Source organism: Ciona intestinalis, unplaced genomic scaffold (assembly GCF_000224145.3).
Source record: "Ciona intestinalis unplaced genomic scaffold, KH HT000024.2, whole genome shotgun sequence".
In the NCBI taxonomy this organism is placed as follows: domain Eukaryota; kingdom Metazoa; phylum Chordata; class Ascidiacea; order Phlebobranchia; family Cionidae; genus Ciona; species Ciona intestinalis.
In genome coordinates this window covers 25,285-41,044 of record NW_004190346.2, presented here as the reverse complement: position 1 = coordinate 41,044, position 15,760 = coordinate 25,285, and the positions used below count along the sequence as shown (strand labels likewise).

General features: G+C 39.2%; 5 protein-coding genes across 6 annotated transcripts in view; 3 read left to right on the top strand and 2 right to left on the bottom strand.

Moving 5' to 3' along the window:
* Positions 1-3,368: 3,368 nt before the first annotated feature.
* Positions 3,369-6,478, top strand: LOC778665 (LIM/homeobox protein Lhx5). The gene is made up of 6 exons (XM_026837825.1): positions 3,369-3,455; positions 3,609-3,724; positions 3,925-4,133; positions 4,187-4,617; positions 4,767-4,893; positions 5,965-6,478. The coding sequence occupies exons 1-6, from the start codon at positions 3,396-3,398 to the stop codon at positions 6,219-6,221; spliced, it is 1,200 nt and encodes a 399-aa protein (XP_026693626.1). The 5' UTR covers positions 3,369-3,395; the 3' UTR covers positions 6,222-6,478.
* Positions 6,479-6,764: 286 nt separating this feature from the next.
* Positions 6,765-9,626, bottom strand: LOC100177729 (beta-1,3-galactosyltransferase 5-like). The gene is made up of 5 exons (XM_002126668.5): positions 9,466-9,626; positions 9,317-9,415; positions 8,933-9,111; positions 8,364-8,595; positions 6,765-7,912 (listed from the first exon to the last, which is right to left on the bottom strand). Exons 1-5 carry the CDS (start codon positions 9,495-9,497, stop codon positions 7,351-7,353), a joined length of 1,104 nt encoding a protein of 367 aa, XP_002126704.2. The 5' UTR covers positions 9,498-9,626; the 3' UTR covers positions 6,765-7,350.
* Positions 9,627-9,797: 171 nt separating this feature from the next.
* On the top strand, positions 9,798-13,012 carry LOC100184787 (beta-1,3-galactosyltransferase 5-like). Its single transcript, XM_002126634.4, has 5 exons — positions 9,798-10,076; positions 10,359-10,442; positions 10,674-10,777; positions 11,642-11,867; positions 12,245-13,012. The coding sequence occupies exons 1-5, from the start codon at positions 10,063-10,065 to the stop codon at positions 12,816-12,818; spliced, it is 1,002 nt and encodes a 333-aa protein (XP_002126670.1). The 5' UTR covers positions 9,798-10,062; the 3' UTR covers positions 12,819-13,012.
* Positions 13,013-13,113: 101 nt separating this feature from the next.
* LOC100180075 (DNA polymerase delta subunit 4-like) lies at positions 13,114-14,884 on the bottom strand. 2 transcript variants are annotated; one of them, XM_002126489.4, is made up of 3 exons: positions 14,676-14,884; positions 14,207-14,326; positions 13,114-13,565 (listed from the first exon to the last, which is right to left on the bottom strand). In XM_002126489.4, the coding sequence occupies exons 1-3, from the start codon at positions 14,734-14,736 to the stop codon at positions 13,423-13,425; spliced, it is 324 nt and encodes a 107-aa protein (XP_002126525.1). In that variant the 5' UTR covers positions 14,737-14,884; the 3' UTR covers positions 13,114-13,422. The 2 variants fall into 2 exon arrangements, with proteins under 2 accessions (XP_002126525.1, XP_018670556.1); XM_018815011.2 differs by lacking the exon at positions 13,114-13,565 and adding an exon at positions 13,792-13,950.
* The window catches only part of LOC100181853 (inositol-tetrakisphosphate 1-kinase-like), a 3,427-nt gene continuing 2,511 nt past the window's right edge, over positions 14,845-15,760 (top strand). Inside the window, exons 1-4 of the mRNA XM_002120572.5 lie at positions 14,845-15,011; positions 15,090-15,114; positions 15,399-15,521; positions 15,703-15,759. Coding sequence (XP_002120608.3) covers positions 14,929-15,011; positions 15,090-15,114; positions 15,399-15,521; positions 15,703-15,759 — 288 coding nt within the window. The 5' untranslated portion in view covers positions 14,845-14,928. The remainder of the gene's footprint in view (positions 15,012-15,089; positions 15,115-15,398; positions 15,522-15,702; position 15,760) is intronic.

Sequence of the window (15,760 nt, the reverse complement as noted above, 5' to 3'; positions counted from 1 at the left end):
AGTATCAGATTTATTTAAAGAATTCAAAATAAAATCTTACTGTTGTTTGATCCATGAGTGCATTGTTATTTCCTCCAAACCAACCCCACACCCATCTGTAAACATTCACCATCCATTCCAAGACATTCCATCTCCTGAACGCATTCACCAACCTTTCCATGATATCCACTATATTCGCTGATGCTTTACAACAAGTTGTTCATCTACCGAATTTGCAACGAACGCGATGTGTCTCCTGGAATATTTTATCACTGTATTAAACAACAGTTACAAATAAACGAACCAAACACAGCAAGAACTTAATCAAATAAAGCATTACAACAGTATCATACACACTATAGTACCGAGCAGTTTTATCACCTTTTGTTTGCCAATCCAGGGTTTGTTACAAGTGTGTATCAGTGGATATTACCCATAATCATGGTCACCATAGTTGTCAATAATTGTTAAACTTCTTCAACGTTTTGTAAAAACCAAATACACACATTGGTCACCTAATATATCCTAGTAACAATAAAAGAAATTGTATAAGTCATCCGCACTAGGGAAGAATCCTCCGGTACAAAGCAAAATAGGTTGGTGGAAAGTGTTAGTGGTTGATGGTTAGTGGTTATAGGGGTTAATGGTTGGCGAACAAGGTGGGGGGAGGATTTTTCACTAGAACCGTAAAAGTGGTGTCTCTAAAATACGCGCGAACAGCTCGAACAGCGCGAACGTCTCTAAAATACGCGCGAACGGTTGCTCTAGATCTCGGAACAGCACTGACCGGGTTTTACCCTTTCATACAACGCCGTTACCACAACTGCCCAGCCCCCCAAGATAACGAGGTCAAGACTCGTCGCTGCTATTATTCTGGACGTATGTGTCTTTTTGGGCAAGACACTTACCGTCAATTGTTCCAACTCAGTGGTTACTTTAAATGGATTGTCCAAAATAAAAGCCCCCCAAAAAATAATCACTTACCAAGTAACATACATGGTAACTTGTAAGTTTGCACGAGGTTTGTACCGTGTTATAACGACTATCGTTTTTCGGCCATGCGAAGATACAGCAAGTTACATTCATTCATATATTAGTAGGCTAGGGTGAGAAAAGATGGGACATCTTTAGCACATAATATCCAAATATCCTGATCGCGTTTTAAAACATTTAACAACGCCCTATAGGAGTCGTGAAAATACGGTTTTATAATTCTCTGAATGTTCTTTGTTTACTACTAAATGGGACGAGAAAATAGAGCTGTCCCATCTTCCTCCATCCTACTGTAGGCCTATATATATCCAACAACATTAAAAGCAGAAAAGTAGATATCCAGGATAATTCGAGCTGTTCCCGCTTATTCTAACTTTAATCTATATAATTTGTAAAATGTGTTCGTGCTGTTCGCGCGTATTTTAGAGACACCGCTTTTGTTCTAAGCCGCCCTCCTCTGGTCGAAATAGTGCTTAATTAATGACCACACAGTGGCGCATGGTGTGACTTGCAAATTTCGTGTTTGATCGAACATATTTAAATGTTGAATCGAATTGGATGGATCTATACCACCCGCGTGTATGTGTTGTACCATGCGATGTATCCAATAAACTTCACAATCTCACAAAACATGAACTTGGCAGTAAACCTGTGTTCGCTTGCGAATGGAATGTTATTAATTGTGATTAGAATTTTCAAATCTTAAATTTTATAAAAACTTTTTTCAGTTGTTGTAAATTTATACGAAGGTTGTTAAATTTATTTATTACTGCGCAATATTGCTTTTGCGGGTACGGTGGAGAAGTCTTATAATAGAAATACTTGTGGTTGATTTTCACAGGGCATTGCTGGGTCGATTAAAACAATATTTAGCTTCGTTGGTTCAATTTAAGTTTCAACAAATGTTGGTTGGCGTTTGTACAATTGTACCTCAGTTGGGGCGGTTGGGAAAATATTGTTGTGGAAACGAGTTGTGAAAGATGGGAATTATATTTCAAGACCCATGGCTTCGTGTTAACATTCGGTAAGGTCCATGTGTGGCAAGCTTGGTGTTCGGGTAATGTTCCAACTTTGATCCAAATCCAAGGTTCACTGCCTTGCCTCACTGTAGGGCGTCACTCATATAGAACAGTTATAAGGTACAATAATATATGTTTTAACATTAACTTGCCTTTGTGACGTTCGAGGTCAAACGATGAGATAAACAGGTGAATGCAATTGCTTTGCGTTGGTGGGTGTGTGTCTTCTTGAGCTTATATATCGCATTATAACATATACAGATGCTTAGCACATGTATAGTACACTTATAACTTGACAGCGGACATGAGGTGTGTACAACCAGATGCCCACACTAACCGATATTTAACACATTGGTCTATATCCGCACCGAAACCTACGTCTTATGCATTGGCGGAAACCGCGTGCGGCATAAATTTCATATCACCTGCTATGGGGCAGATGGTATTGTTACAAACGCATACGTTACAAACGACACACTATGGCGGCCAAAATAATATATTTCTAAGAATGAACAAAATAGAATTGTTCTAATCTCTACGTCATAATTGTGGAGTGGCACAGGGAGGGGCCACAAGGCTCGTTGCTGCCACCACTGTGGACGTGTATGTGTTCAGGACAAACCACTTAACAGCAATTGCTCCAACCCAGTGGTCACTAATGGGTTGTCAAGTTGTCAGCAGAAAAACAATCACCCACAAAGTTACATATGTGGTAACTTGTAAGCGGGCACGTGGTGTATAAAGCAGAACACCCGTGTTATAACGACCGTCACCCCACCTCTAAGCTTCATTGCCCATCCACCCAACAGACCGCGGTTAAACATTCTCGATATTTCGATAATTAGAACGATCGCTTTGTTTCAAGGAATTACTTTTATTATAATCCCAACAATATCCATTGTTTCCCAACAACTCCCAGGAGCCACCACTTCCATAGTAATCCCACCAACAATACAACCTTTACGTAGACAATGACGTGTATTACGTCATGATCGTGTATAAAATATGATGTTCAAACTTGTAATTCAAAATGGCGTTTTCTTTTGTTAAAAAAAATTATACCAAGGGCTTTCGTAAAGTAGGAAACTGATTTTTTTTCCAGAACATTTTACTTTATCAATTTCCACCATCTTGTATTATAATGTTCAACTGAACTTTGAAAAAGTTTCTGTTTCGCACAGCCTGGCATGGTAACCAATAGTAACATGACCTCAAAACAAGTAGCAGGTGTTATTATGATGCACAATATACCACTATATGACATCACAACCAACCTTAATCTGACCAGACTTCTCAATGTCGTAAAATCGATGTGGACGCGATGGAAAGAAGGCGATCATTGTGACGTCACAGAGGATCGTGAGAATATATTCGAACGTCTTAGTTGGAAGTTTATTCAAAACAATGGAAGGACCTTTATGTAGCAGATGTAACCACGTGATCAGCAACAAGTTTGTATTTCAGGTACAAAAATTACTATTGTGACGTAACTATTTATTATTTTAGAATATCTTTTGTTCGGTTTGTGAGGTAATAATAAAATATTGTTTGTTTGTGCACAATAATATTGTGACGAAAATAAGAGTTTATTGTTAAACAATGTCCATTATGACGTAGGTGGACGGGAAATTCTGGCACGGCGATTGCGTCGTTTGTTCCGATTGTGAATGCCCATTGTCTAACCGTTGTTACGTCAGAAATGAAGAATTATTTTGCAGCGACGACTTTTGTCGGTTCGTATTGTTTATAATAATGTCGATTGTTAATTTTGATGTTCTAGAATTTCTTATTGTTCGTTTATGACGTCACTGAGTATATTGTTTTGTGTTTCTATTCCACAAAGTTGCTTTATATAGTTATTTCATCCAAAAGTGCAAATGACGTTATTAATATATGACGTCAACAATATATGACGTCACTATTTATATTTTAGTCGCTTCGGTAAGAAATGTGGGGGGTGCGGGGGTGCATTGTACCCCAACGACCTCGTGCACAAAGTCGGGCAGATAAACTCCGTGTTTCACGTTCGATGTTTCGTATGCTATGTTTGCAACAATAACCTTGAACCTGGGAAGCCTTTTCAAGCTAATGAAAGAGGGCTGCTCTGTAAGGATGATTACGTAGCGATGACGTCATCAGGAGGTACGTCATGATTACGTCAGTGGTTAAAAATTGTTTCATATTTTTTTTCTCAGATTCCGAAGAAGAAGTTTGGGGAGAAAGTAATGCACACGTCATCAGTGACGTCACAGGGGTGGCATCGGAAGTGAAAATGACGAAACAATTGATCGACGAGGGTGAGGCTAAACCTGGGGTGTGGGAAAATGAAGGAGGCGAAGTATCAAAGTTGGCGGGGTTTGAGAACCGACATCCTGGCCAAGATGATGAAGATTCCTTGATGTCGCAACAAACGAAAGATTCGAGCGCGTCGACCGCGATTGACACGTCACCACCCCAACAAGGATGCATCGCGATTGCAGCGACGAAGCGTCGTGGACCGCGGACGACGATAAAAGCAAAACAATTGGAAACGCTGAAAAATGCTTTCCTTAGCACCCCTAAACCCACACGTCATATCCGGGAGAAGTTGGCGCAAGATACAGGCCTCTCGATGCGGGTGATTCAGGTGAATGGATAATTGTTACGTCATAATAAAAAGATTAGGAAATCGTGAAGAGGCCCATGAGAAAAAATTAAAAGAAAAAATTCATGTTTCGTCACAATATGCTCTGTGACGTCTTATACTTACGTTATGACGTATTCTTGCATTTTTAGGTTTGGTTCCAGAATCGTCGAAGCAAAGAAAGAAGAATTAAACAATTAAACACGATGGTAGCGCGACGTCAGTACTTTGATCACGTGCCCAATATTGACGTCACAAATGAACAAAGATTTTATGCAGGTTGGCAAAATATATGTGTATTTATCTCTTCGAATTCGATATATTATGTTAACGATAGCGAAGATCAAATTATTAAAACAATAAAGAGAAGGAAATTAGCAGCAAAACGACAGTCGTTTAAACACGCTATGGGTAAAAATAAATATAGGGTGCCCCACTTTACTCCACAGCAATATAGAATATTTCTAATAAACAATAAAACATTAGATATAAGTCAAGTTACATATATCTGGATACTGAGAAACAGAGGTATTTATGACGTCACAGTAGATTTAAAATGGCGGCATCGACCGCTGCATACGCGTGGCAGATCGAGCATGAAATTTAAATTTCTGTTGTTTAACCGCTTCGTTTAGTTGGCTACCGTGTAATTGAAGTCACGTGGGTGATGCGGTTTAATTAGACTCCCGCGTATTGTACACGTGATTGTTACGTCACAGTGTAGCTGTTCTAAAACTCGCAACAAGTTTTATCTAGTAACAAATGTAACTTATTCATTCTCGCGGGCCAACGACAGTCGTTACAACACGGGTGTTCTGTTTCATACACCTCGTGCCCGCTTACAAGTTACCATGTATATAACTTTGTGAGTGATTGTTTTCTGTTTGGCTGATAATTTGAATAACCCATTAGTGACCACTGGGTTGAAGCAACTCAAAAGTTTGAATTTCACCTTGAGAAGTGAGTTTGTTACGTCACAGTGGATCGATGATGTCATCGTATATTCATGACGTCTCATAGGATTTCCCCCCAAATCCCATCTCATGAATATCAAATGACGTCACAATCAGTCAATCATACACGTCACAATGAATTACGTCACACCCCACGCGTCTACATCTGGTCGAAGTGACCTAATCCCTATGACGTCACAATAGTGACAGGATTGTGATGTAACAATAAAAATAATAACTTTCATGGTTTAGCAGCCAGACTTTTATTCGATGTTTTTACTTGTGTAGTTTTTACCACTGTTGTTTTGCTGTTGATTTCATTTTCTTCGTCGTTTAAATACCCTGATCTTTGCCAGCTTATTGAAAGAGATAAATTCATGTCGAATATTTCCCCTAGATCCTCACTACTACCCACAACAACAACCCAACTATTACCCAACCGCCGCCAACTTCAACGACAGTAGAATCTCACCAACAGAAAGTGAAACCTGGATTCATAGAATAGATGACAACCATCATGTGTATGATGACATCATGTATGATGACGTCACTCAATCTCAGAACGGGGGGTTCCCTGGGTTCGCGCCCCGAACCGCGGAAGGCGCGATTTGCGAACAAAGCGGAAAATCTATTGTTTACTGGAATGCAGCGTGATCAGTGACGTCATAATGCTCCTATTGTTTTGGTTCTTGTAAATTCCATTTTTATCGTACAGTTCCAATTGTGACGTCATAAATATAGATTATGTATAAAGATGATTGTGACGTAAGAAGCATCGATTGTTATCAACAATGGGAGTTGTGAAACTTTGATATTCGGGAAAATCTTCAATTCATCAAAATCATAGAGCAGAAAGTTGGCGCCGAGTTTCACGATTTTAATAAAAATTTACAGCGTGCGGCTTCCTCGGACTGCCATTGTTGGGTTCCTGTGACGTAATAAAGGGGTTTGTGATGGTCGATCCCTATGCGGGTGTCGAACGGGAAGTCGGTTTACTTTTACTCGGGTTGGCACGAAGCAACCGATTCGATGAAAATATTGAAATATTAAGTCTTGGTGGGGAGGTCGTAAACTTTTAATAAACTTTCATAAGTGGTGGGTGGGAGGTGGTGTGTTACGTCACAATGTTATTGTACATCAGATCGAGTTTGTGACGTCATAATACCTACTGGAAGTGACGTAATGAAAGGTCATTATTATTGTTTGTTATCGTGTTATGACGTATCATCATATACGTAGTGTATGACGCGATGCTCACGTCATACCCGATTGTGGGGTCAGTGAGGAGTGACACGCCATCATGACGTAATTAGGCATAGTTGACGTCATCATGTACATTACACAAGGTTTAAGGTCACCGCGTGCAGAAGTGACGACAGAAGCTAGAAAGGCAAGTAGGATTAGTAGACGAAAAAAAGTTTACACGAGATGGCGCTAAAGATGCACAAGCGAAGTAAAGTCTGAATTTCAACAAAAGTAGAATCACGCGTGGCTGGCGGGACAGATTGCGATAGTAATGGAATAGGGAAAGCACCTGAATGTTTATGGTTTAACACAACAATAAAGTAACTGTTATAGCAAATGTACATCGTGTACACCCTGAATGGTCGTTAGTGTTGTCTTTGTACTCCGTGGACCGTGGGCGTTTTGCACCTTTTGTAATAATGCATACATAAAGGTCACACATGCTCCAGTTCATGAAGAACTTCTATTCACAAAGTCCAACTTTAGTGTGTGCATGTTCTCCTGCAAGTTGGCATTAGTTGTCCTTATGGACCATCGTTCAATGCATGTTGCAGGTACAAAGTAATGTTGAGTCGGAGGATTTGATTGTTTTCCATTCCATCATGAAGTTTGCTGTATCGTTGATAACTTTGTTCTTGTGCATCCCGATTCCCTCACCAAGCGTCATCACCATCTGGTCCGGCATCCCAATCTTCTGACGGAGGATTCCTGTAATCCAAACATCGTCTAAATACAATGAATCCACCGACCACGATTCTCGTAGCAGTTGATCTATTATCCTCATAGAGGTTGTGTACATGCCGCCATGACAGTATCGGGGGAATACGGGCCACTTAAACAACGACTCAGAGATGAACCATTTCTTAAATATTCCGTTTTCGTCCCTGTAAGGCCTTTCATCGGTGGCCATTATAAACATGCATATGATCGGGAACTCTGGCCATTTGTTCTCAATCTTTAACTCGAATGCTTGGTTAACAGCGCTGTGAAGCTTGAAAATGTCGACCATGAAGTCGTCATCCATGGAGGAATAGAGGAAAGTTGACGGCAGATGAAGCGACGCCCATTCCATCCCGGCGAGCGTTTTTAACGCAATGTTTCTATCAATAACAAACAATATGACAAATTATGAACATTTTTGAACCATACACGTGTTGTTTACTATGTTATACGAGACAATGAATGAATGTAACTTATTTATCCTCGCATGGCGGGGCAACGATGTCGTTCAAGCATGGATATTCTGTTTCATACACCTCGTGCCCCATGTATTTTAAACGTCAAAGACATTTCTATTAATAGTTCGAGGTTTGACGATTGTGAGCATATACATGGCTGTTGTTGTCCTGCCATACGAGGATAAATAAGTTCTATTCATTTAATCAAACAGGAAAGCAACAACGGAAGAAACACCAACGCTAATCTTAGGCAGTCATGCATTATGACAAAACGTCTGCGCTGAATACAGCCTTACCGATATTCACTCGTACCCATGATGTTTAATACGCAACATAAACCAATATACGAATGAATAAGTGTGAGACCCCAAACCTGTAGTCGTCGGATCCTTTGTACTGCAGCACGTCGCCATAAGTTGCATTCTCCTGTAGTAACCATACCTTGTTCCTTGTGTGGTTGACACCTAACGACCCGACCACAAATACAACGGACACGTTCACGTTCCCCACACGTGACACCGACGCCCAACTCTGACGTAATATTTGACGTCGATAAAAAGAATTTGAACGCGATTTAATGAAAAGAACAACATTGGCGGTTGTACCTACAAAACAATGATTTAGTTAATCACGTCACAGAGGCTATAGCGTCAGCGCTAAAACATAACGACAACGGTGCTGCAGCTGCAGCAAGTAAAGAACTTAGGGAGTTGTATAGTATTACAATAAGCTCTTCCAGTTAAAAAGGTTCCATTTATGCCACCCGGAAAAAAAACAATGTGACTATAGGACGCAATATAGCCTTTCAACATTTCATCCGAAGAGTAAGTTTAGGCATTACATTAAGCATTGTATTAACACGACATTAATTATCATCCAAAAAGTTTATTTCAATCGATATAACTCAACAGCCAAGGTAAACAAAACTACAATTCAGCTTACTTTTTTCGGATTCGAACTCGGCTGGCTTGCATTCGTGTTGGTCGCATGAACTACGGAAGTTCCAAGGCTCTATTAGAAACTGGGCCGGCTGCCTTTTCACCCAAGCACTTGTGTATGAGGGCTCAGGTTTTGAGCTTCTGGTGCGAACATTAGCCTTATGCGCGGTGATGGATGATAGCCTGGTGAGAATTAAATGTATTTGTATCTTCGATTACAATGGCGAAGATTAAAGAATTGGTTGAAACGGAAATACAGGATATAGCGACAAAACGACAATCGATAAAACACGCTTACAGTTAAAAACATATTTACAATTAAACCAAAAAACTGTAGGGGTACAAAGTAAAAGTGAGGTATGGCAACAACGTAAGCTATAAACCTCACCTTTGTATTATAACATGTTGGTTGCATTTGTAGATTTCCATCGCCGTAAACCCGAATATAAAGAACAATAAAACACGGGCGGCGACTTTAGCGAAACATCTGAATAAAGATATATTAAATATAAATTAACCACAACAACAAAGACAAACCTGGAAAGCTTAATGCCCGCCATACGCGTCATAGATGGCCAACAAGAAAATGAACGACCGCAAGAAACGAAGGGAGGTTCATGCGTGTCTTGCCTCCAACCACCCGTGACGGGGTAACGATTGTTGGTCAGTGAGGCGTGTTAACGCTGGGGATGCCCTTACATTCTTAAGCGGTGCGACAAATGTGGGATACGACTAGGAATTGAGCGGTTCCTGTATAAGAGTGGGGAGCAGTGACGACACAATGGTAGCTGCAGTGACTTAATACTTCGGTTCAAAACAACAGACAACCTACCACGGTGTAGTTAACAACTAAAGGAGAAGTATCTTAGATAAAAAGCGAGGATGTTATGAAACATTAGTTTAAATATGTAAATTATGTTTATTGGGGTATGTGTTCTTATAATCGTTGCATGTGACGTAACAATGCTTTAATAAAGGAAGTCGGAAGTCAGGTCTTTTGTTTTTCTAGAACGTGGAATCATTGGTAAATGACGTAATGATAGCGATTGTTGAGTAATACAACGAACAATAGTCAGGGTGTTTCTATTGTTACGTAGACGTTTTGTTGAATATGAATGGTTGATATTGACGAATATGATGCAACGAAAGTAAGTGTGACGTCATAGATTAGTAATAATATAAGGGGGTGGGGGAAGATGAGACACATTTTTCTTCTATTTACTCGTCCTATTTAGTCGTAAATAAAAAACTCAAGGTTTTTTTAAAACTGTATTTTTTTGACTTCCATAGAGCGTTGTTATTTGTTTAAAACACGACCAGGATATTTAGACATTATGTGCTAAAGGTGTCCCGTTTTTTCCGTCCTATACAATTATCTTAAACTATGACCATATCTACTATGACGTCAGAATTAACATAAACATTCACAGGTGTTCCATATTAACTACCTTGATACTCGTCGTCGGTGTGGTGACCGTGTGTCGTATCGTGTTCGAGGTTAATCAGAGTATCAAGTAAGTTCCAACTTATAACATATAGGTGTATTCATACACCTCATGCTCACTGTCGAGTTATAACATGGGTGTCTTCTTATACATCAGACACACATAGTGTATTCATACACCTCATGCTCACTGTCGAGTTAAAACATAGGTGTCTTCTTATACACAAGACACACATGGTGTATTCATACACCTTATGCTCACTGTTGAGTTATTACATGGGTGTCTTCTTATACATTCCAGATTGGGGCAAACACACACTGACCAAATATATTTAAAAGAACCCTGGGCGTTGTTCAAGAATCGTTGTAGTTCACCCGTGTGTACGGGGAATGCGAGCGTGGGTAGTAAGTATTTGTGACGTATGAATATGATGACGTAGATAAAGTATGTATACACTGAGCGCTCACGTTGGGGTTTGTTCATGGGCGTACCAAAGCACTTGGTGTATTCTGTTATGATGCAACGACAATGGTCCAACATAATAGTTCTTTGGGGTAAGATGGGACACCTGTATCACCTTATATCTAAATAGCCTGATCGTGTTTTAAACAATAAACAACGGTTTATGGGAGTCGTGAGGATACGGTTTTATAATTGTTTAAAATTCTTTGTATACAATCAAATGGGACAAGAAAATAGATTGGTAAGGTTTCCTATCTTCCCCACCCTGTTATGTCACAGTTTAAGTACAGTAGGGTGGGGAAGACGGGACACCTTTAACACATAATATCAAAATATCCTGATCGTGTTTTAAACAATTAACAACGGTCTATGGGAGTCGTGAGGATACGGTTTTATAATTCTTTAAATGTTCTTTGTTTACTAAAAAAAGGGAACGAGAAGATGGAATGCCCTACTATATATTACGTTAAGATACTCGTGAATTTAATTATGTTTATATGTGTGTTCCACCATGAACTCCCCCCCACGCAATTCTATAACGACACGCGACAGTGGTTGCTTATGTCGAGAAATTTGTTTCATAACAAAATACTTGGTCCAACAACCTTTTAGCTGGCGCTATTTTTATAGTTTTTAACAGTAGCGTTTTCTAACGACTGTCGTTTTGTTGCTTAGTCTATTCTCTCCATTGTGTTAATTAATTCGATGTTATATAGTCAATTTCTTGTTCACCAACTAAATGGGACAGAACTTTAGAATGAAAAGGTGTCCTACCCCCCCCTACAATATATAACGTTACACCACAGACGTAACATGGAGCATGGTGATATTTGTTAAGTCGTCCGCCAACTCGTTCATAAGACGTGAGATTCTGCGTCGTAGTTGGGCATCGTTGTTTCGCGTGGAGGAAGGAAACATCACTGTTGTGTTCGTTGTCGGGCTCAGCGGTGCCAGGTTTACTGAGCGGAGATTGACGAAGGAGTCGAAAGAACACGGCGACATTCTACAATTCAATGGACCAGATGATTATAGGTGTGACGTCATAATAGATTACGTAACTTTCTCTGGATTGGAATCGAATAGTTTGACGTTTAAATGTTAGGTCACAGGATGCGGTTCCAGGTAGCCACTGTTGTTGTAACCACAATTGTTCCAACTCAGTGGTCACTAATGGATTGCTCAAATTGTCAACCACACAGGAAAATAGTCACCCACAAAATTACATTTGTGGCAGCTCGTAAGCGGGCACGAGGTGTATGAAACAAAACACCCGTGTTATAACGACTGTCAGTCCCCTGCCATGCGAGGATAATTGAGTTACATTCATTCATTGCCTCGTATAACATAGTAAACAACACGTGTATGGTTCAAAAATGTTCATAATTTGTCATATTGTTTGTTATTGATAGAAACATTGCGTTGAAAACGCTCGCCGGGATGGAATGGGCGTCGCTTCATCTGCCGTCAACTTTCCTCTATTCCTCCATGGATGACGACTTCATGGTCGATATGTTAAAGATGACGAAGACCATTAATAAAGGATTCGAACTTATGCGCAAAGACTCGTGGTTCGAATTCCCGATCATATGCATGTTTAGAATGGGGGTTGATGAAAAGCCAGTTAGAGACGAAAACGGAATATTTAAGAAATGGTTCATCTCTGAGTCGTTGTTTAAGTGGCCCGTATTCCCCCGATACTGTCATGGCGGCATGTACACAACCTCTATGAGGATAATAGATCAACTGCTACGAGAATCGTGGTCGGTGGATTCATTGTATTTGGACGATGTTTGGATTACAGGAATCCTCCGTCAGAAGATTGGGATGCCAGACCAGATGGTGATCAAACCTGAGGAAACGGTGGCTGTACATTACAGCGGTTACACACAGTCTCCCAACCATAATGTAAACGCGTTTGTTGATGCGTGGCAACAATCTATAGACGAAATGGTCGATTCCAGTGTTTGTCAGTGTTTCAGATAGTAACCGAACTAATCACTGATCCGTGTCGCCATCCCCAGCGACAAAGACTATTATTACGTCACGGATGACTCGACGATGCTTAAAGCTGTTTGATGACGTAACAATAAACTTGAAAAAGCAATAAACATACGTCACAGTACTATAAAACACTGCCTCATAAATAAACGAAATCAACTTTTCGCGATTTTTCTGAACACGCCCGAACCTTATTTATGACGTCACAAAGCGATGGATTATGTTATCACACTCGATTGCGTCCTAATCACAAAACATTCGTGACTCAGTCCCGACGTCTAGCGGTTGCTTTATTGCAATAAATCGCCTTGTTCCAGTAAAGTAACAAACATGAAAGACATTTAAAAAACATCATAATAGGTTTAAAAATTTAACTTCTAATTCACAGCATTCACAAATGCTCTGGTTTTAATCAAAGCACAAGAACCTTCAGTAAAATAAGATAACCAGCTAATTGTACGATAGTGGTTTATTTACAAAACACAATTATTTTAAAAGTGCATAAAATTGGAACATTAATGAAAAATATTGCTGTCAATAATTTAAATAAGTTAAAATATATAAAAACAAATACTGTTGCATAAAATATTCAGTCTAAAAGTTTGTGACCACTCCATATGGAAGATTGAAACTTGTTGTTGTTTAAGTTGCTTTGTAATATCTGCATGATATGTATTGGGGGGTCAAGCTGTAATCGAGAAGCTCTTTCCCAACGATCAACACGAGGTATTCCTGCAAATGGTGTCCGTAACAAACTTAATATGAACAACAACATCTAATGTGAATGCAAACACACATTACTTAACTGAAGTCATATTCCAAACACTTCTTGCAACTGAAAACTAAACCTTTTAAACCCAGGGGGGTGGGGGGGGCAGGGATAGTCAAACACAATCCATGAAACAAATCCAACTTATTGGTTGTAATACAATAAAGCAGGGTAGAAAAGTAGGGTTGGCCAGCAGACCCTGCCACCCCAGGTTTGGTGCCTAAATTAACTTTTCTTAAGATTTGTTTGTTTGTGCGACTTGTGCGAAAGTTCAGAGTGGCTGTCTTAACTTAATGTAGAGATTTGGTGGAGAATGGATCAATCGTGCTCTAAAGCTCAGTTCCATGGCTTAAAAATCAAGTGTTTGTATATCAACATATCTTCTATAGCTAATACAGACGTAACTAAAATACCAAACTCCGGCAAACTTGCTACCCACTGTAAGAATATGACTCTCTTTTTTCTCCTATGACTCTCTTTTTTCTCATCTCCCAATTTCTGATTTAATCATTCGAAAATTTACTATCAATTATTATGGAGTGATAATGGTAAAGTTGCAGCAGGAAAATCAAACACATTTTAAAAGATTAAAACAGTTTATTACCTTGACTTGGTCCGAACTTATTGTTTAAATCAAAATCTCGTAATTGCTTCAATTGTTCATCCACGCTGGGTGAAAGGCAATCTGGGGTTCCAACATTGGATGGGAGGTCACACGGTTGGTCTAGGGGTTTGAGATATTGTGGTTAGTAAAGAGACTTTTCTCATGATTTCATGGTGATAAATGGAAGAATGAAACGACAACATGTAAAAAGGGTAAATTCCTCAGTAGCATTGGCATTTTAGAACATTATGTATACTTGTGTTTTGTTTAAGGACTTTTTGTTGCATGTATAAAAACGATATAGACAAGTATTGTATTTACAAATACTATGTTTTATGTAACTGGTACACCATAGATGTATGTTCAAATATAAATAAAAATGTAAATTATAATATGTGTTACAACGTTATAATATCTAAACATAACGTTAAAACATCAGTATAAAAATAAAGCTAAAAACGTAGATTACCTTTCAGTTTTGGCAAATTTTTCTTTTTTCTTAAATAATTTGTGACTTTTTGTTCATTCATTTCGTTAAAATCGTCCAAACAGCAAACGAGAAATAAATATTGGATCGCTCCCCTACTGTGAACCAACGTAAAATAAACGGTCGGTGGTTTTAGAATATGTTGCGGTCCATATATAAGCACGCAGTGTAAACACAGATCATTAACCGGCACATGTGTTGGGGTAAGTTGTTGAGTGAATGTATTAAGTAATAAATGGAATTGGCTAAAGTTGGCTGCTGGTTCAGCGCCAAGAAGAAAAAGAAAGTTAATTTCGCTGAGTTTGATTCTATTCTACGGTAAGTTGCAATAATATGTTATTTTGCCCAACGTATTTTTAGATTTCAAAACTTTAAAATTACTTTTTTACTCGACAGAAAACATGGTTTTCAACTCGTTGAGGTAAGTGGAAGACGTTTCATAATATATGGGTGAGGCATGCCATTAGACCAGAGTTTATTACCCCAACATTGTATATTTATATTCTTTATGGGTGAGGTCCTACAGTAAGGCATGCCATGGAACCTGAGATTTAAGCCAGAGTTGGCCCATTACCCAAACATTGTATATGCATATGGGTGAGGTTCTACAGTAAGGCGTGCCATGGGACCTGGGTCCTGAAATTTATGTCGGAGTTGGCCCATTACCCCAACATTGTAACATTAGTTTAAATCCAATCTTTTTAGATTGATTTTTCCAACTTTGAGGAGCAAGGACCTTTTGTTGCGATCGTTCATAAAATAACAGACATGATGATCGAAGCGATGCACGGCTCCGAGGTAGCGTCCAGAAATGTACAAAGGATTCAGGTAAACATGTTTAAAGGGGAGATCTTTGTTAAACAGTTTTTATAGAACCATGGGAATATAGTTGATGTATTGGATGCATAGTGTGGTTACCATACTTTAACTTTACAACATTATAAGTCCCAATAAATATGAATGGCATGAACAGTTTATGATGTCATAATGGTTTATTGTTACGTAACAGTCGTACATCGATCGCAACCCAAAGCTTCTGATGATTGACCCGCTGGAAGGGATTCGAA